A 21890-nucleotide genomic window follows, 5' to 3' on the forward strand; every position below is an offset into this window, starting at 1 on the left:
GGGTATGAATCCTTCTTCAGGAAAACCTGTGCAGCAAAACCTCAATTTAGGAAACCGAAGTCAATGTATTTAGGTTTTGGAAATACAAAAGCAAAAATTTGCATTTACACAAAGATTTACAAAAAGGTATCTTCAAATAGTGAATTCCTCTGCATCATTTAAAATGTTTCATTCACAAATGTTTATGTTTACAAGACCATTTTGGTTATTTTCTTGACATAAATCATTTTACACTTGAACAAAGATTGGCTATTGAAAAAATGGAAGAGATGAAAACCAAGTAAGCCTTTTACAATTAAGATTGAATGAATGTAAACATTACTTCTGGTTATTTAAAAATTATATTAAAGGCTGGGTATGGTGGCTCACACCTATAATCTCAGCACTTTGGGAGGCTGAGGTGGGAGGGTTTCTTGAGCGCAGGAGTTTGAGACCAGCCTGGGTGACAGAGCAAGACCTCTGTCTCAAAAAAAAGACAAGAAAAAAATTATATTAAACAAGATACTCTTTTTAAAGCAGCTAGTACAATGCCTGGCATATAGTAAGCACTCAAAAAAATTAGGAACTTTTATTAGAATACTGTTAGAAAATGAGATTTAGGAAATGAGTTTAGAAAAATCTCAGGCTATTTTTTTAGTACAGTATTACTTCACATCCTCCCATTGGATTTCAGTCATTTGAGAGCCAATCAACCAACATTTATAGAATATCTGTGTGCCAGGCATTGTTCTGGACACTAGGGATATGAGACTTTAGCAATTATCTAATTCAACCCATCACTTTACCAGGAAAAAAACCGAGGCACAGAGAGGATGAAGTGATTTGTTCATGGTTAGTCTACTGCTGAATAGCAAAGTTGAATGCTTTTTCTACCATCTCTTTTCAAATAGCAGCATTTGATAAATGCATGTGGACTTGACAATCTATTCCCCAGGAGGCTAAACGAGACCATTTTCCTCTAATGTGGTGTGAAATAAGTCCACAAATCTGACACTCCCTTTGAAAAGTAAGATTTTCCTCCCCTAGAATATGGGCTGGCCTTAGTGACTCATTTCTAACAAACAGAAAAATGGTAGAAGTGACAGTGTACACCTCTAGAGACGAGGTCATGAAAGGCCCTGTGGCTCCCTGCTTACTTGCTCCGGAGGAAGTTAACCGCCATGTGTGAGGACATCCAAGCAGCCTGTGGAGATGCCCACATGGCAAGGAGCTGAGGCCTCCAGCCAAGAGCCTTGTGAGTGAGTCAGCCTGCGGCCCCACTCAAGTCTTCGGATGACCACAGGCCTGCTTGACTACAATCTCACGAAAGACCCTGAGCCAGAACCACTGGGCTAAACCACTCCCAGTGTCCTTACCCTCATAGAACGTGTGAAGTAATGAATGTTTATTGTTTTAAGCTGCTAAGTTTTGGGGTAATTTGTTGCGCAGCAATACAGAGCTAATACTCCCTTTTATTGTCACTTTGTTTTCACTCCTACCGTTCCTTGACCTCCTCTAATACCTTATTTTATAGTTTATATTCTTAGGGCAATGACTGACACTTCTTTTAGTTCTAAAATTTTTATTATATTTATTTATTTAACAGCTTTACTGAGATATAATTTATGTACAATCAAGTTGGTTGACACATTTAAAAAATTGTAATAAAACATAAAACTTAACATTTTAACCACTTTAAAATATACAATTCAGTGGCAGTAATTGCATTTATGATGTTGTATAACCATGACCACTATCTGCTTCCAGAACTTTCTCATCACCCCAAATGGAAGCCCCATACACATGGCTGACACATTTTAAAAGATTAATTTTATTTGTCCCCCAAATCTGGAATAATCATGTAGTAACAAAGAAAAATGAGCTCACAATTAAATAAGCAAAACCTTCTGTAGAGGTAAAAAAATTTGCCAGGTACAGTGGCTCACACCTGTAATCCCAGTGCTTTGGGAAGCCGAAGTGGGTAGATCACTCGAGGTCAGGAGTTTGAGATCAGCCTGGCCAACCCGGTGAAACCCCATCTCTACGAAAAATACAAAACATAGCCAGGCGTGGTGGTGTATGCCTGTAATCCAGCTACTTGGGAGCCTGAGGCAGGAGAATAGCTTGAACCTGGGAGTTAGAGGCTGCAGTGAGCCGAGATCACACCAGTGCACTCCAGCCTGGGTGACAGAGTGAGACCCCTTCTTAAAAAAAAAAAAAGAAAAAAAAAATTGGAAAGAAATAACATTATTTCTAACAACAATATATCTTTTCACATTCTTATATAGAATCAGAGAATCTAATGAGATACATTCTATTATGGATAAACCAAAATCTCAAGTACTTGTTTTACAAAAAATTAAGTCTTCAAAACTCTTTTGAAGTCCACTGGGTGCAGAACATCCTCCACTGTGCCTGAAAACCAAGGAACTAGAACTGGAGACAGCTGTTGGCAGGACAGCAGCGATAACAGATAGGCGCCCTGTAGCAATGGCCTCCAACTGCTACCTACACCCAGCCCTGGTATTCGGAGGATGCAGAAGGAACATCTGGGCTCAGCTATTTCATGCTATCGGCCATACACTTCCAAGTGGGAGGTGATGGCAGTTTGGTCAGCTGTTTGCCAACCCAGGAGTTAGGTAAAGGCTAGTAAGAGATGTTATTAGTTTTAGCACCATTTCCTTCCAATAGTCTCATTTTAATACAATACAGGTTAGTAGTGACCAGAAAATATTGCTACTGAATTGAAGGATGACTACACAAGGACTTATATCAGACTATTTGTTGCTTTTAGTTTCTAGTGTCCCATAAAGAATAGAAATGGAAATTGCTGACAAGAGAGTACCTTTGGTAGGCACAGTTCCTTTTCTCCCCCTACTGGAGAGGATGCTACAACCTTGCTACAGAGTGTCCTGTGACTGCCCAGTGATGTAGATTACGCTCCTACCCCAGGAGGGGCAGCTTGAGAACAGAAAAGCAACAGTTGGAAGACATTTATATTACCTCTGTATTCAGCTCATTGGACTAGCATCTTTCATGGTGTGAGACTTTCTCATTTACTCATTTGTCCATTTATTCATTTGTTTTAAAAAATGAGGCCAGGCATGGTGACTCACGCCTGTAATCCCAGCACTTTCGGAGGCCAAGCTGGGAGAAGTGCTGGAGCCCAGGAGTTTAAGACCAGCTGGGCAACATAGGGAACCTTGTCTTTTCAAAAAATAAAATTAGCTGGGTGTGGCATTATATGCCTGTAGTCCCAGCTAGTTGGGTGCCTGAGGTGGGAGAATCACTTGAGCCCAGGAGTTTGAGGCTACATTGAGTTGTGATTGTACCACTGTACTCCAACTTGGTGACAGAGTGAGATTCTGTCTCAAAAAGATATAAAAAAATTAAAAATAAAATAAAAATTAAAAAATGTATTGAGTGCCTTCAGGCAGTGTTCCAAGCATTGGTGAACAAAATGGTGGGGCTAATGCAGAAAAGAGTACCATTTTTGCACATATTTCTCTGGGTTTGACACTCTCTAGAGCTAATATGGACTGTTCCACACTAGTAAGACATTAGTGGGATTGAGAAAGGCCTGCAGATCAAACTGTGCATCCTCTTTCCCAGACCCCAGAACCTCAAAACAAGAAGTAAAACAAAGAATAAGAAGACTGTGGGTGCGCCCTCCTCTGCTTTACCAAGGCCCAGTATCCCAGACACTGGCCACTTGCTTTTTTGTATCCTTTCCTGAGGTTTCTTCTCACTGCTAGTAAATAGCAATGCAAGTCTTAATATATTATGAGATAAAACCACAATCACGATGACTAACTCTATGCAACATAGGAAAAGCCTCGCTGAACAGATGCCACAGAGCCAAGCATCTCCCACCCAGCCCTCTTAGTGACTACCATGAACATCCTCACAGAACAACTCCACCGCCTATTACGGGGAGGCCTCTAGCTTCAGCCCTAGGGGCAAAAGTAAGGCAGGGGTCGGCAGCGTTCCAGAAATCAGGGGTGCTCAGGTAGAGAAGCAAAGTGGTCTTCCCAGGGATAGGACACTGAGGTCAAAAGGAAAGGCAGGAAAAGCCACAGAAGAACTGGAAGTGGCGGGAAGTCTAGACAGAGTGAGCAATGGCTGGGGGAAAATAAATTAGGATAAAAACACATTTCTGTATTGTAAAAGCCACAATCAAGGTGCAGGCATTTTGCTGTTGACCTGAACAACAAAATGGGCCTTATGCTCTGTGATGAGATAAGTGAGTAAGGGGTGAACCAAGAGGGGTGGTTCACAAGGAGTGCCTGAACATGTTCCTTCACCGACAGGGAGAAGCCTTGGCCAACAGAGCCATTAATAACTGTCTGCTCCCTTCATTTGCGTGAGAAATGTGATTCACTCCAATAAAACCGGCTATTGGCAGAGGGGAATCGAACGTCTGACTTGTGAGTCTAAAAGAGCCAGCTGTTCCAGCCTCCAGGACTCAGTGAGAACTTCCTATTTCAAGTTAAGTTCCCAGCTGTCCCACAGCTTAGGAAAGGGGGATAAACCCAGCCACCCCCACCTCTAGACACATGCTCCCGCCAACAGCAGGAGTGTTGCAGATTTTATCAGCTTCTTAAATGCATTAGGGGTTGAAATTAGACACCTCGGTGTGGTTTAAGAGCAAGACAAGGGCCAAGTGAACCCAGGTTGGGATAACAAATGAGACAAGAGTCATGAGAAAAGACCTGAGGTCCAACTTCCAATTGAAAGGTTTTCTAGCCTCCCTGAAATCCTACATCCAAGGGCCCCACACCCCAGTGGCCTTGGGATCACAGCGGGGGTCCTGTGCAGGGAAGTACACGGGCACTGAGTGTTTATAGTAGAACTGTAGGCGGGACAGGAGCTTTGTGACGATGTGAGGATATTCTCTGGACAGGTCATGTCTTTCTTCAGGGTCCCGATCAATATCAAAGAGCCAGAGGGTCTTGGTTGGTGGGTCTGATGAGGGTATCTCAGAAACATTGTATTGAGACGGTGGAGGGAACCAGTAACCACAGCCTAGCAAAGAAAACAAAACAGTTTACTGAGGGAGAAGCACAGAGGCAGGTTCTAATTTCAGGGAAGGAGTCTGAGGCCAAGGCTGCACTGGGTTGTGGGTGTGGAAACATAAAAAGATGCGGCCCTAGATGCTGTCTCTAGATGCTTCTCAGACTTGACTTCTGGTGCTTTAACTAGACATGTCTCACTGCTTCACAAGCAAGGACACCCAGAAATGTGTGTGCATGTGTGTATGTCCTTGTCACAAGGACTGGGGCATAGGGGTGCTCCTGGCATTTAGTGGGCATGAGCTAGTGATGCTAACGTCTTGCAATACATGGGACAATCCCAATCAAAAAAGACTTGTCATATTGCAAACGCCAAGAATGTTCTCATTGTAAACATTGATTAATTACATCACAGCCTTAACCATCATCCCACATATTTTAAAAGTATTGAAAAGATATTACTCTTAGAGAATATAATCAGAGGAGCAACCTCCTTCCCCAGCTATACCACTGGTTGAGGGTGTAGCTCTCAGAGACTCTCTTTGTTAGCTAAATGTGCTGTGCTTGATAGCCACACATATTTAAAATCCGTATTTTCCATGAAGCATAAGAGTGACATTTCTTCCTTTCACCCCTGCTACAGTTAATTCTCTCTGTCTTTCTCTCTCTCTCTCTCTTTTTTTTTTTTTTTTTTTTGGTTAGGACGAGTAGGTTAAACCATTCCTTCTTATCTCCTCATTCAGCAGCCCCAGAGATATGTTTCGCAAAAGGCATTTGTTACTTCGGTAAGCTTCTCCTTGATGATCCATTGGGAAAGCTTACTTGCACCATGACAACGATGGAAGCTGTGTAATTGGGAACAGGCGGAGTCTTAGAAGTGGGAAAAGAAAACCCTGAATAAATAGTTGTCTTTCTAGGACATATATCAGGAGGGATCATGAAAGATTAGAAAGACAAATTAAGATTTCAGGTATCTGAGCAAAGTGAGGTAAGTGGTAGGGCTTAGGGGCCTTGAGGAGGAGTCACAGAGGAAGAGATGGGAAACGGTTAGAACAAGAGTGATAATGTCCTCTCTTTCCAGAGAAATGGCCGTGGGAATCAAATCCCAGGAGTGCAGATAGACTGGAGATACCGCCCTGAGGACACAGCCCTCCTTTGTCTACCACGGGAAGGGAAGTTTGCTAAGCTAAGCACTCTACCTGGGTAGCCCGTGAGGAGTTTCCAATTTCCATGTCTAATTGCAGCATGGACAGATGTGTTAAAGGCTGAATATTCTGGAAGAGAAGAGTCATCCTTTGCTGGAGCCATGCTGTTCCTGGGACCTGGGAAGAAATAGTTTGAAAGAATTAGATCGCTGTTATTGGAATATGTTGTTATAAATCAGCATTTTATACCCTTGCAGAACAGTAGCTTTCATTCAACACTGGAGTGCAAATGTGTATCTTGCCACAGAAATGAATCTTTTATTAAATCCAAACAGAAAGCTATAGTTACATGAAATGTCAGTCATAAACCACCGCAAATATAAAGGAAATCCCAAAGAGATTACAACACTAATTCATCCTTAAAATCGCTATGTTCTGCCAATGTACAGCTAGCCATATGCAGAACAGTGTTCTGTTACAGCAGGGTGACTTTTTTTTGGTTTTTGTTTTTGGCTGTCAAACATTTAAATACATTTTCTGTGTATACTTATACCTATGTAAATAATATAAGAAATTATAAAATGTACATTTTAATGCAGTCATTTCAAGCTATGAGAGTTCATGCATGCCATGATAGAGTACAAAGACTTGTTTTTTAACAACTCTTACGGAATCTAAAAGTGAGCAGTACTCAGTTAACTATTCAGACAGGATAACTATGGGGGTAAGAATAAATTTGGTATACAAATTTTTGGCTGGTATCATGGATTATATTAATTTATCATTTTTGAGATCTTATATTAATTGATCATCAGGTTGGTTTTTTGCTTTTGTGGGGAGCAATTACTAATCTCTACCACCTCTTAAGTTTGAAACCAATTAAGAGGTAGAGGATAGACAGATGGAACAAAAAATACTGCTTTTGTTACTGACAAAATCTATTGGAGAGAATATGGCTTCAGATCTGTAGCAGAGAGATCTTGTTTGTAATTGACCCTTGACTTAGAAAGATTTAACCCTCACCATTGATCTTGCTGAACACCCAATGGGCTCCCTTAGAGCACACAGCCGAGAGCAGACCAGAGTGCTTATATATATCCAGGTAACAGGCTGGCTGGAAATTGGACAGCAAAAAGGGTCTGGGTTGAACATGCTCAGTTCCTCCTTTTGAATAACTCCTTCCTTTGCCTGATTATGAAAGGAGTGAACAAGGCAAGAGTTCTACTCTTGTGGAAGACCCTGGTGGGTCCACGAAGGCCCTCACCTCACTCCTACCTAAGCCTATGGTTGAGGCCTAGCTGAATAACATATAGTCTGTTTTAAGCCCACATTTATCTGTTAGCTTTTCAAATATGGTCACGGCAATCATCTTGGGATCACTTCGAACGGTTGCTGAACCACCAGCCTAATAATTAACTGTCATAATATGTGATATGTCTGTAAAAGTATAGACTCCATTGGAGTGGTTAACCCATCTGTCTGCCTTCCTTTGATAATAGACTTTGAGAGAGCCCTTCTCCTCACCCACGCAGGACTTCTGTGCTCCTGGGGTTTTCATGCAGGGTGTGTCGGTGGTGGAAAAGGCAGGACATGCCATTCTTTCGACAGTCTTTTGGAAATGACCTTGTAGAGACAAGCTGGAGACAGATCCAGCAAACACTGGTGCTTTCAGAGCTTCAGTCTCAACAATCACACAGCAGCAAATCTTTAGCACCAAAGAGGAAAATATTTTTGACTTCTTGTTTCTCTGCTTGTGGATATTTTGGCTCCAATACAAACGGATGCTTCTAGTACTTGAGGTGCATGAGCATGTCTATCACAGGAAGTGGTTGCTAACATACAGACTGTGGTAAAACTGTGAACCCTCATGGTTTACTCCTCACAAGTTTGTATGAAGGCCACATTTTGATACCAAAGAATGTTAAATAAAACAAGCATGTTTTGTGAACACAAACAAAAAAAGGAAATTTAACTATCTCATCTATACTTATATTTATACACATTTTTTTCTTAAAACAAACAGGAACATAAAATACCTAAACAATAAATAAGCCTAAGACTAAACTATGAAAGATACTATTATCTCGACTTTATTGTTTTCATTTTGAGAAATTAAACAAAGGGAAAATTACAAAGAATAATATGACTAACACCCTATGAGCCATCACCCAAAATGAACAGATGTTAACATTTTACCATGTTTGCCTTTTTTTAAAAAAATAAAAGAAACTGGACAATAAAAATGAAGTTGAAGTCTCCTTTGTCCCTATCCTCAAACCCTGTCCTTTCATTTACTCCTCCAGAGGCTGCTGCTATTGCGACTTCAGTGCATCCTTCAGCCATTTTAAAATGCAGAATACATATGTGCCAAAGGATAATATATAGCACTGTTTTATGCTTTAAAAATGTATGTGTGTACTGCTGGTGGGAGTGTAAATTAGTAAAGGTATTATGGAAGACAGTATGGAGGTTCCTCAAAATATTAAAAATAGAACTACCATACAGTGCAGTAATCCCACCACTAGGTATTTATCCAAAGGAAAGGAAATCAGTATACTAAAGGGATACCTGCACCTCCATGTTTATTGCAACACTATTTATAATAGTCAAGATATGGAATCAACCTAAGTGTCCATCAATAGATGAACAGATAAAGAAAATGTGGTATATAGACACAACCGAATACTATTCATCCATAAAAAAGAGTTTGTTGGTAAAGCCATCTAGGCCTAGAGTTTTCTTTGTGGGAAGGTTTGAAATTATTGATTTAATTTCCTGAGCAGGTATAGGACCATTTAGATCTTCTATTTCTCCCTTTGTCAGTTTTGATAACTTGTATTTTATTAGGAATTTGTGTAGTATATGTGAACTTGTTTTGTATTATCTTTTAAATGTTTGTAGCATCTGTAGTAACATTGCCTGTTTATTCCTGATATTGGCAATTCATGCTTCTCATTTTTTTCCAAGATACATTTTGCTAGTGTTTAATTGATTTTATTAGTTTTTTTTTTTTTTTTTTTTTTTTTTAGATGGAGTCTTGCTCTGTTACCCAGGCTGGAGTGCAGTGGTACGATCTTGTCTCACTGCAACCTCTGCCTCCGGAGTTCAAGCAATTCTCCTGCCTCAGCCTCCCGAGTAGCTGGGATTACAGGTGCATGCCACCATGCCCAGCTAATTTTTTGTATTTTTAGTAGAGACAGGGTTTCACCATGTTGGCCAGGCTGGTCTGGAACTCCTGACCTCATGATCCGCCCGTCTTGGCCTCCCAAAGTGCTGGGATTACAGGCGTCAGTCACCGCATCCGGCCTGATTTTATTAGTCTTTTCAAACAACAAACTTTTGGCCTTGTAGATCCTATCTGTAGTATGTTTGTTTTCTATTTCATTAACTTCTTTTATCTTTATTATTTCCCTCCCTTTATTTTCTTTGGGCTTAATTTGTTATTTTTTTATAACCTTTTGAATAACAGATATTCAACATTTTCATTTCTAATACGTACTATGAATTATCCAAGCACCAATGTAAAAAATATATAGTCTGAAGTTGTTGGGCTCAATGCTCTGTATATCATTTAGGTCAAGTTTGTTAACTATGGTGTTCAAATCTTTTATACCTTTATGGTCATTTTTGTTTGTTTGCTTGTTCTATCAGTTACTGAGAGAGGTATGTTAAAAATCTCTTCTATGACTGGATAATTATTTTGAAAACTCCCTCTTTAATTCTAATAATGCTTTCCTCCTTTAAATCTACTTTGTGTGATGTATAGATAGCTCAGTTTTAGCTGTCATTGTTGCTCCTGTTAGTACCTGCATAATATATTTTTTTCATCCATCTGTCAACATGTGTGAGACCCTTACGCAATAGAAAGAAGTACAAAACAGGGTGTGATAGGCAGGATAATGGTTCCCCAAAATGTCAACATCCTAATCTCCCAGAACCTATGAATACATTACCTTCCATGCCATAAGGGACTCTGCAGATATGATTATAGGTAAGACCTGTAAGATGTGAGGATTATCTCAGATTTATCTGGGTGGGCCCGATCTAATGACATGAGTTCATAAATGCAGGGAGTACTTCTTGATTATGGTTAGAGGGAGATGTGGCTGCAGAAGAAGGGTCAGAGAGGTGGCAACTTTTCCTTCTAATCAATAGGGAGACATAAGAGGAATTTAAATACATGTTTTAAAGAGTATATCATATAGTTCACATATGATCAAATTCACCCATTTTTAGTGTAAAATTCCATGGTTTTTAGTATGATATATTCACAAAGTTGTATAACCATCACTGTAACATATTTTAGAACATTTTTATCACCCCGGAAAGAAACCCTGCACCATTAGCAGTTAATCCCCATTTACTCCCACACCCTCCAGCCCTAGGCAACCCTTAACCCACTTTGTGCTCTGGATTTACCTATTCTGGACATTTTATATACATAGGATCAGACAATATGTGGCCTTTTGTGTCTGGCTTCTTTCACTTGGCATAATGTTCTCAAGGTTCATTCATTTTGTAGCATGTATCAGTACTTCATTCTTTTTAAATAATGAATAATATTCCTTTCATTCCTGTATATTGCCAAAAATATACCACATTTTCTTCATTCGTCAATTAATGGACACTTCTTTGTTTATACTTTTTGGCTACTATGAGTAATGTTGCCATGAACATTCATGTACAATTTCAGTGTGTATGTACATCTTCACTTCTCTTGGGTATATATCTAGAAGCAGAATTGCTGAGTTATATGGTATATCTATGTTTAACCTTTCAAGTAACTGCAGAGCATTAAAAAATGGCTGAAATGTGTTCTGTATTACATTCTCAATTTTATTCTTTTTAGAGACAGGATCTCACTCCATCACCCAGGCTGGAGTGCGATCTTACCTTTAGCCCACAGCATCCTTAAATTCCTAGGCTCAAGTGATCCTCTCACCTCAGCCTCCAGAATAGCTGGGACTACAGGCACATGCCATCATGCCCAGCTGATTTTTTATAGAGATGGAGGTCTTGCAATGTTCCCCAGGCTTGTCTTCTGGCCTCAAGCAATCCTCTCACTCCAGCCTTCCAAAGTGCTGGGATTACAGGCATGAGCCACCATACCCACCCAATTTCATCCTTTTGTATACAGATAGCTCAGTTGTCTCAGAACAATTTGAGAGAGTATTCTTTTCCTCTTTAATTGTCTTGCTATCCTTGTCAAAACACAATTGACCATGAGGTTTATTTCTGGACTCTCGATTCCATTCCATTGATCTATAGTTTTTAAAAAATAGATTATCTATCTATCTATCTATCTATCTATCTAGATACAGGGTCTCACTATGTTGGCCAGGCTGGTCTCAAACTCCTGGCCTCAAGCGATCCAGCCTCCCAAAGTGCTGAGATTACAGGTGTGAGCCACACACCTAGCTGATCTATGTCTATTCTTATGCCAGTACCACACTACCTGGACTTGTCAAGCTTAGCAGTAACCTTAGAAATCAGCAAGCCTGAGTCCTCTCATTTTTATTTTTTCCCAAGATTGCTTTGGCTGCACTGGGTGTTTTCACTATTAACTTGACAGTGTATTAGATAAACTGTCAGGACCAAAGACAGGAGGCAGAGGTTTCTTAGAATGTTAACAAACTTTTTAAAATTTCTTTGACAGAGTTGGACTAGATTCCGATTTAAGAAATATTTGTTGATTAATAATTGTATGTGGTAATATAGCACTGTGTTCTGGAATTCTACGACATGAAGTGATGAGCAAAGAGACATCTAAGAGAAGTTCCCAAGGTGAAATCCAAGATATTTGGTGACAAAAGAATATAAAAGATGAATAAAATCCAAGGTTTTGAGTTTGGTGATTGAGAGAATAGTGTTGATATTGGCAGAATAGAGATGTTGAGATGGGAAATAGTGGGGAGTATAGGATTCTGGAATGAGACATACTGACTTTAGGAATTAACTTGAGCTCAAGGTAGACGGCTCCACGACATATCGGAGCTATAGGACTGGCCTCTGTCTGACAGACTGAGGCACACACTAAGCACCACCTGCAATGCAGTGATCGCCTAACCCTGGAAGCGGATTCGCTGCCTAGGGAGGGAAGCAAGAAAGCAGACGCCCAGAAACAGAGCACTGAGGGCCAAAGGAAAACAGCAAACAGAGTAGAGAAGAAAATAATATGAGGAAGTGAACCAGTTAAACAGGATATCGCAGAAGCCAAGAGAGCAGAAGGTTTCAGATGGCGAATCAGAGGAGCCAAATATTCCATCTATTAGCTTGATGAATGGGCAGAAGCTAGGGAGTTAAGAGAGAAGTATAAACAAACAAATTTTTCTCGTTTCCTTCTGAGCTGAAAGCCACCTCTGAGATAATAAAGCTTTCTGGCCAGACAGAAATATTCAGCTATAAGATGGATTAGCCATGTGTATTGATTTTGGATGGGAAAAAGGAGATCAGCAGAAAATTTTAGGACGGATGAAATATGTTACATAATACGTAGTAAACTTACAGCACTCCTTATCTGAGCAACCCCTAGAAATTGGGAGTTGTTTGTTACCAGAATGAGGTGGGCTGGTGGTGGTTTCAGTGGAGAACTGTGTTCTCCAGACCCAAAGTAGGTTCTGGAAGTAACTCGGAAGTTGTCTTGAAATAGGATGGTGAGTTAGTGGGTCGGGGTCCAGGTTCACCAACTCCATTTCAACAGAGTTCAACTCCTTAAGGAAGAATCTATAATATCTGCTAAATATGTTGTACTTCTCTACATGTTTTTAATTTATTTTTTTATTTTTTGAGATAAGGTCTTACTCTGTTGTCCAGGCTAAAATACAGTGGTGAGATCACAGCTTACTGCAGCCTTGAACTTCTTGGCTCAAATGATCCTCCTACCTCAGCCTCCTGAGTGGTTAGGACCACAGGCATGTGCTACCGTGCCTAGCTAATTTTTAAAAAATTAGAAAAAAAATTTTTAAAGAGGCCACTATGATTTTTGTAATTGTCTCCCTACGTTACCAGGCTGGTCTGAAACTCCTGGCCTCAAGCCATCCTCCCACTTTGGCTTCCCAAAGTGCTGAGATATTACAAGTGTGAGCTACCACACCTGGCCTACATTTTTGTTTGAAGAAAGGGTCTTTGGCTAATATATATAGTTTGAAATACACTAATTAGTGATTGGCAATGGGTTCACCAAACAGGGAAGGGACTGAGGGGAGGCCTGGAGATACTTCTGATCTTCATGAAAGGCAATCCTGCTCTCTTGACTGCACAGGGCATCCTCTTGACCTTGGAAAATATTGTATAATACAGTCTATGATTGTACTTTTAGGAAACACAGTATTTTTCATAACAACGCAATTTATATGTTTGTTGTATATATGTTGGAAAATATGGAAAAACATGAAAAGGAAAATAAAAATGACCTGTTAAATTATTAGTTGCTGTTAACATTTTGGTATATAGCCTTTGAGATTTTTAACTACATAATGCTTAAACAAAATAAATCTGTGAGCTGACCTGCAAATAAGAAGAGGAAAGTCCATGGAAGACAGGAAGTTTTCATGCCCGGAGAGAAGAGCATGGGTAGAGATCAGCAAGAAATTAGTAGAGAACCTAACAATCCATCCAAAGTATGAAAGCAACCAAGAACCAGTTTGGCTTCTGAAGAGGGAAATGATGTACAAAAGCAATATCCCAGAAAGGCAGTTCTTAACGATGCATGTACAGCAGACTGGAGTGATATGGTATGGAGCCTACAAAGTCATCACAAAGGCCACCATCATATCCTGGAGGGCAGGCTGCAGCTGACAAAATGGTGAAAAAGAGTGAATTCAAGAAGGACTCAATTTGTACTATAAAGCATTTGGGGTGGAAGCCATAGAGAGAAATAATAATAATAAAATAGTAATAGCAGCTAATATTTAGCAAACATAATACAGATGAGGCATTGTTTTAAGCACTTGGTGTCTAATTTAATCCTTGTGAAAGCCCCATGGATGAAGAAACTGAGGCACAGAGAGGTTAAAGGCACATAGCACCATTTGGGTCAATATGAGGAATATGTTTCCACCAGACAGAGCTTCCTCAAGACAGAAAGAATGAGTTTCCTTGGGGAGGGTGATTTTCTGGCAATAGAGGTGTGCAAGCAAGGGCTTGGCAGGGTGGTGAGGGAAGCGTGGCACAAACAGCGCTGTAGGGTGAACGGGAGGGTCTGGAGGCACTTCCTCTCTGAAATGCTGCTCAAGTACAATGAGCTGGGCATGATTGGAGAATGGGGCTTAGGAAGACCTACTGTTGTGACCCTGAAGGAAAGCAGTGCTAGGGATGGTAATGAGGATGGAGGAAAGGGCTGTATCATTGAAGTGGCATCCTACCAACCCTTCTCCAGGAGGCCATAGTACACAGTAGTACAGAACATGCACTTTTGGAGCCAGACTGCTTGGGTTTGAATCTCAGCTCCATCACTCACTGGCTGTGTGATCTTGGTGTTAGCTGGCCTCCCTAGGCCTCAGTTTCAGTATTGTTGTGAGGTCTAAATGCAACGATACATTAAAAATGTCTAGTACTAAGTACAGCACATAGAAAGTGCGCAGTAAATGTTATTACCACCTGTGCAATCTTGGGCAACTTTTTAAACTTCCCATGCCTCAGATTACTATCTATAAAATTAACATAACAGTAGCAAGTGAGATAAGACATATATAGTGCTTAGTAGAATATCTGGTATATTGTTAAGACTATTGCCAACATTAAAGATAATAATATCTAATACTTAAATACTACATGCTTATAAACATAAAACACTGCTTTAAGTGTTCTATGTATAACTCATTTAATCCTTGCTCTATGAAACAGATAATAACATCTGTCACTAACTATCACCGAATGGTAGCTATTATCATCAGTATAATATAGTTTCATTTTCTTTTACAACCTCTTCTACCCAAGACCTTACAAAGAGGAGGAAAGGAGGCAAAAATCACTATTATATCAGAAAAACAAAATAAAACCAAACAAAAAAACAACCAAAGTCACTTCTCTGGTGTGGATTTAGAAAGGGTCTATATTTGCTCCCCTGTTTATGTTCCAGAATTTGAAGAGGGTTAGGGTAAAAAGGATTTATGTGTGGAAGCTATAATTTACCACTTTTAGTCTGTAGCCCCTTTTCTGTCCGGTTTGTTTGGCCTGCCATTCATTTCTACTGAGTTCTATTTGATTTTATCATTTCACAATTTATGAAGATCAGCAAAATTTCATTCTTTGCCAATAACCCATCTGACTTTCCCTGCCAGTGTGATGCCACCTTCACTTAATGATGTATGCATATTTACTTACGGTAAAACTTACTCACTTGGGCTAAGTGAGAAAAACACCCCAGCTGTCCCAGAAATTTGGTTCTTGAGGAGTTTTCTAATCTGGAAATTCTGTCGAGTATGTTTTTAATGTACAGGCAAGATTTAGGTTTAATTAGCAACTATCTTCAACTTTTGTACTTAAAAGTTCCTAAAAGTAGCTTGTTTATTTATTATGTAAATCAAATGTGTCTCTTAAAGCTTATTTACGCTGAAGTTTAGTTTATACTAAACATCTGATTGGCTGACCACTTCTTTATGGCTCACTCTAACAAAAGTTCAAAGGATCTCAAACTCAAAGTGAGGTTCAAGTCATTAAGGTCCTTCATGTGCCAGCTAATTAGAGACCCAGAGCCCGTGAGTCCCCCTCCCAGATCAGCGCACCCAGGCTGCATCTGAGCGACTGCGCTGGTGCACATGTGGCTCAAATCTTCAGTCTGCTCATGGTTTTGAATGTCCCAACAACTGCAGGCTTTGGCCAAGGCCACCCTCTCATCTTGCTGTGTGGTAAGGGCTTACATATCCAGACGTGCACGTATGCACTGTTGTCTAGATTTTTGTTTTTATAAATCATCGTGGACCTAAAAATAGTTTTTTCCTAAAATTAATTCCCTAAAATACACTGACTAGAAGCCCCACACTCTGAACTGATGCTTTAGTGAACCTCTTTGCTTAATTTTTGAAGATGAAAAAGCCCCTAACAGCTGGGAAGTGGGGCTGTGCACAGCTGTTTTGGATGGCGCGGTGGCATGTGTATGCCAGGCGTGTCCAATCTTCTGGCTTCCTTGAACCACACTGGAAGAAGAAGAATTGCCTTGGGCCACACATAAAATACACTAACACTAATGACAGCTGATGAGCTAACAAAAAAAGACATTGCCAAAAAACTCATAATGTTTTAAGAAACTTTATAGGCGTGGTGGCTCACGCCTGTAATCCCAGCACTTTGGGAGGCCGAGGCGGGCAGATCACTTGAGGCCAGGAGTTCGAGACCAGCCTGGCCACTGTGGTAAAACCCCATTTCTACTAAAAATACAAAACTTAGCCAGGTGTGATGGTGCATGCCTGTAATCCCAGCTACTCAGGAGGCTGAGGCATGAGAAGCACTTGAACCCAGGAGGTGGAGGTTGCAGCGAGCCAAGATCGCACCACTGCACTCCAGCCTGGACGACAGAGTGAGAATCTGTCACAAAACAAAAAAAGAAAGAAAGAAAGAAAAGTTATGCATTCAAAGCCATCCTGGGCCACGGGTTTGAATAAGCTTGCCCTATGCCATCACTCTGGTTCTGAAAAGTAACTCAGAGAAATCAATCACTGGCATTTCAATAGCCTTTAGAACAAGCTCTTTTTCTTATCTTATAAAGTCATTTAACCACTCTGAGTTCCTGTTTCCTTGCATGCAAAAATGAGAACCAAAATACTGCCTAAATAGAATGAGTGTGAAGAGGAAATAAGATTCTACACGTAGTGAGCATTCTGTGCAGCATAAGTGCACGGATTCTGGGTACAGGTCTCTTGAATTTCCACAGCGGTTGCCATAAGCCCAGACAAAGAGGTAAAACCGACTGACCAACTGAAAGAAATCATTTCAATATATGTTGAACCTATGGCCTCTGACTGACAGCTGTCAAAGTCAAGGTGTGACCAACTGCTCAACCCCCTTATGACTGTCAGATCTGAACCAGCTGCAAAGGGAACAAGGTATTGTTAGAAAATTATGTGGGGAAAATGTGGTAACACCACCACCTAAATTCTATACGCCACACTACAGGTCTGGCCAGAATTGTAAAAACAGAGGGAAATAGAACAGAGATTCCCAATTCTGGTTCTGCCTTGGGGTCACTGGAGCCTACAGTCCCTTTCATACCTATCTTTGGTTCCCTTAGTCTAGCCCAGCTGAGCCCTGGCCTCCTGCTTGGCCCAGCCTGGCCAAACATAGGCTGCCTGAAATTACCATCTTCAGCAGCATCTGTTGCACTTATGATGGTCTTTGCACAGCTATTGCCCTAGGACAGTCCCACAGAGGACTTCCTGCCTCACCAGGTAGCCCATGTCACGGATGGTCAGCTGGAGCAATTGGAAAGATCTCAAATGTGCCTCCTATAGTATCCACCCTATTATTTTCATGCTGCCTGCAGTGGGCACCTAGGAGACATTCAACTCCCACTCCTTAGAAGACAACGCTCTTTTTCCCACCTCCACACTTATCTTACACATAGTGGGGACAGGGAGGAGCAGGAAGTTTCTACTCTAATTGGCATTTTTATTTAAAATAAATTTTATAGCTAAATCAAATGTTTATGAGCATGGATGTACTCAGTTGGTCAGCGAATTTCAGAATGGAAGAAACAAAAAGATGTCCTCCCAACTGCTTGGGAATCAGAGTCTGGAAAGGAAGAGTAAGGAGACAGCAGACTGCTGAGAAGTGTCTCGATCCTGTGGCCATGGTCCCCCCCAAAGTAGATTGATTTACTTCGTCAACAAATACTTCTCGAACTAGTCCTAGTTGCTGGGCACACAGCCGGGTGGAGGAAGGCAAGGAGACCAGCAGTGATGATCAATTATGATGGGTGTTGTGGCTAGGGATGGGGGCTCTAGGAAGGCAAGGTGGGGACCTTGATTAGTCTAGGGAAAGGAGAAGATCTCCCTGAAGAAGTGATGTCTTAGATGAAACTGGAAGGCTGAATTGGCATTAGAAAGATTTCAATTGTTATTATTTTTTTTGAGGAGATGAGGCAAGTATGTGTGTGGTGGGGGCAGCATGGGAGGAAAGTGGAAAAGGAGAAGAGTGATCTGGGCAGAGGCACAAAGCAACGTAGTACATTCTGTAGAGCCCGTACATTTAGGCCCCAGAAATTCTCAAGTTATATGGTTTCTGCTGCAACCTTAACTTGAGCATAAACATTTCTTTAGGCATTTCCAAATATCTAACCACACTGCTGGAATCAATCTCATCCTGTAGGAGTCTGCTTCTCAGGCTTACTATAAGCTGGCTATAGCTGCTGTAGTGGATTCTAAATTTGCTTGCTATTAATTTTACGAACTGATTTCTCATTCCTGGGCTTGTGGCTCTGTTAAAAAACAAAAACAAAACCCACCAGGGTTCTTGGCTCAAAAGGGCAATTCTAATTCATATATCATTTTGAAAAAAAAAAAAAAAACACAGAATGAATTCAATAGTCTTCAATTGCACAAACATGAAATAAAATAAAAACATCCAGTGTTTATAGAGGCCAGTGAACTAACACTGGCCTCAATAGTAGTAAGAGGGGAGGGGTGTGTAAGTAAGTAGTAAGACGGGAGGGTGTGTCCTAGTGTAGAAGCAAGAGTAAATGTGACCTGTCCTGAAATAGGAGCCTAAAGAATCTAACACAAGGCAAAGAAGATAGGACTGATAAGGGAGGCAAAAAGAAAACAGAAAACAAAGAAGAGAGGTGGGGTGGGGGAGAAAGGCAAAGGGAGAGGTGATAGGAAGGAGGAGGAGGGAGAGAAGGAAGAATGTTTTATCAGGCTGGATATTCGGGGAGTATTTACAAGCCAATTTTTTCTTTTTACCCTGTCTGTCTCACTGCTCGTCAAACTTTTCCAAAATTAGGTGAGGCCAGTGGGGTGACAGGGATAGAGTGAAGCTCAGAGTAACTGGGGCTCAAGCATCATTTAACACCTGACTGTCATAGGCACTTACTAAACATGTGCTGTTCTGTTTTCCAGTTGTCCAGGCTGCCTCTTCACTTTTACCAGAGCTAATTAATAGCAGTATTAGCAGCAAGACTGAGATCCCTGGCTTTGGAGCCAGACTAAATGGGCCAGCTCTCCTACTTCATAACTCTGTAACCATGGGCATTTTACTTAGCCTCTGTTTTCTCGCTGATAAAATCAGTAAGTGCTTCAGAGATTTTTTCGGGAGAATTAAATGAGATAGTACATTGAAAGCCCATAATAGAGTTCCTGGCAGATAGTAAGCTCTCAATAAATGTTAGCTATTATTATTATTATCACCATATAGTAGTTATTGAAATTACACAGTTAAGGCAGTGGTTTTCAAACTTTTAAGGACAAAATCTTCCTCCCAAACAAACTCTATGCAGCTGCCCAGCAGAGGTGGCCAATGTCCACCTTGGTTCACCTTTGGGAGTCTCCAGAGGTCCCTCCAGCTCCATGGACCCTAGGGGGATGCTGGTGGCCCAGGGCACTCTGCTGTATGCCCCCATGTGGGTGCAGGTACACGTGGGGAGTGAGGGGGCCTGGGAGCCACACCAGCTTTGGGGAGGAGGGGGCTGGCTTGTGGGTCTAGATTATAGACCTTTCACAGGCACTGTGCCTTTCACAGGCACTGCCACCCCTCGGGGCCTGTGCAGCTCTGCCAGCATGTACCAAAGAAGAGTAAAATAGGGAGGGCTGACCACCATTAAATACTTCCCTCATTTCTGAACTTGAACCTGATTGCTGCAAGTTTTCTGTTACACCCTCACTACTTACTTAGAATCCTGTCTGTCCTTGGCGAAATTCTTACAACACAAAACAGGAGTGTTGGGAAAAATATGCCAGACATGAAGCTAATCAGAAAAAGGTGAGGAGGAATATTGCAGATGTTATTTATTACCTACAGGGGACAAATCAAAATGCTCATAATTTTTATATATGCACTCCACATGACGTATTTCAAATGAATCTTAAGTTTATGATTTTCAGTTTACAAAGTCAATTTCTCTGACACCTACTCACTCAGTTCATATTTGATATTTTAAAAGTCCTAGTGAAAAAAGAGCTTTGATGTGGCTTACTCAGCCTAGACAGAGTTCAAATGTTAATCATTATTGCATTGTGCATAGTAAGTATTCAGAGAATGTGCTGGTGTTACAGGGAACTTCAACAATTGGTTAATGTCTGACATCAGCCAGGAGTGTTGATTGAGCAGTGTAAACCAAAAACGACAGAAAACAACCATTCAATGAATCCTCAACTCATGACCGTTGTAGTAAATTAAGCCACCTATACCTGAAACAGGTTGACGAGAGCTCTTCTCATGCTTTGGTTTAAATTGAGTCTTGAAAAAATAACTTATTTCATATTATTCATTTACTTACTAAACAAATACCTATTTTGTTGATCACTGTATGTGTTAGACACTAAATCTTCAGAATGAATAAGCTGGAGTCCAGCAGGTAATAATAAAATAATTTTGTTTAACCACCATAAATTCTAAAATAGTGGAATAAACACTTGTTGCCTGAATAAATAATACACACAAAGTGCCAGGAGATTCCAAAAGACATACCAATTCCCCAGGAGGATCCAGGAAGAGCCCTATGGATGGGCCAATGCAATAGGTAAAGAAAGAGTGACAAGTATGATCAAGGCAGAAGGAGGGTCTCTCTTTTTGAAATTTTCTTCTTTCTAAGGTGTCCTTCCCCTTTTCAGTCTCTAAGTGAGAAAATGCGTGCAAAGCACTTACTGCAGTGCCTGGCATAGAGAAAATGCTCCATCTGGGTTAGCTCTCATTTCTACCTGCCATTCTTTTTTTTTTTTTTGACGGAGTCTCGCTCTGTCACCAGGCTGGAGTGCAGTGGCACAATCTCGGCTCACTGCAACCTCTGCCTCCTGGGTTCAAGTGATTCTCCTGCCTCAGCCTCCCGAGTAGCTGGGACTACAGGCGCACGCCACCATGCCCAGCTAATTTTTGTATTTTTACTAGAGACGGGGTTTCACCATGTTGGCCAGGATGGTCTCGATCTCTTGACCTTGTGATCCGCCTGCCTTGGTCTCCCAAAGTGCCAGGATTACAGGCACGAGCCACTGTGCCCGGCCTCTACCTGCCATTCTTTTCAGCCTCATTTATTTATTCTTTTTTCACTGTTCATCTCTTCAATGTTTTCATTCCTCTAGTTTCCATGCCCAACATTTTGCTGGGTATTCTAGACTCTAGAATCTTATCTCTAACCCAGGCTGTTCTTTTGTGTATCCAACCATAGTGCCTCTAGCCCAGGTGAACCTGCACAGTAAACAAAGCCCAGCCTTCTCACTTCCTTTTCACATCATTTCTTCGATGGTGCTCCACTCCTGTGTTTCACATAGGGATATTGACATCCATCTGCTGGCCTTGGCCATCAAAACAGGTTCAACCTCTTCAGCTTGTCTCTCCCTGTATCCACCATGGACAATAGCTTACCTACTCTCTCTGGCTCCATCACCTTTCTGCTGACCCCCGAGCCATCCTGCTTTTTGGGGTAAGGGTAGGAATCACAGAGATCCTGTATATTTAGCTGCCCCTAAGATAGCTTTATGGGTAACCCCTCTCTAGTGTCCGATGTGCACTGCCAAGTCCTGGGCTCTCAAACTGGGTGCCTTGTCTCCACTTCTTCTGGCTGTATTTAAGGTGGAAAAAATATATGGACTGAGAAGAGAACAGGGAG

The 21890-nt window shown here is 41.1% G+C and overlaps 1 protein-coding gene across 1 annotated transcript in view; it reads right to left on the minus strand.

The window, feature by feature from the left end:
• Positions 1–1544: 1544 nt before the first annotated feature.
• ARSB (arylsulfatase B) overlaps positions 1545–21890 on the minus strand; it is a 201200-nt gene continuing 180854 nt past the window's right edge. The window contains exons 7-8 of the mRNA XM_054488965.2: positions 6191–6313; positions 1545–5004 (exon numbers count right to left, since the gene is read on the minus strand). Of these exons, the coding sequence (XP_054344940.1) occupies positions 4739–5004; positions 6191–6313 (389 nt within the window). The 3' untranslated portion in view covers positions 1545–4738. The remainder of the gene's footprint in view (positions 5005–6190; positions 6314–21890) is intronic.

The sequence above is a fragment of the Pongo pygmaeus genome, chromosome 4 (genome assembly GCF_028885625.2).
Source record: "Pongo pygmaeus isolate AG05252 chromosome 4, NHGRI_mPonPyg2-v2.0_pri, whole genome shotgun sequence".
NCBI lineage: Eukaryota > Metazoa > Chordata > Mammalia > Primates > Hominidae > Pongo > Pongo pygmaeus.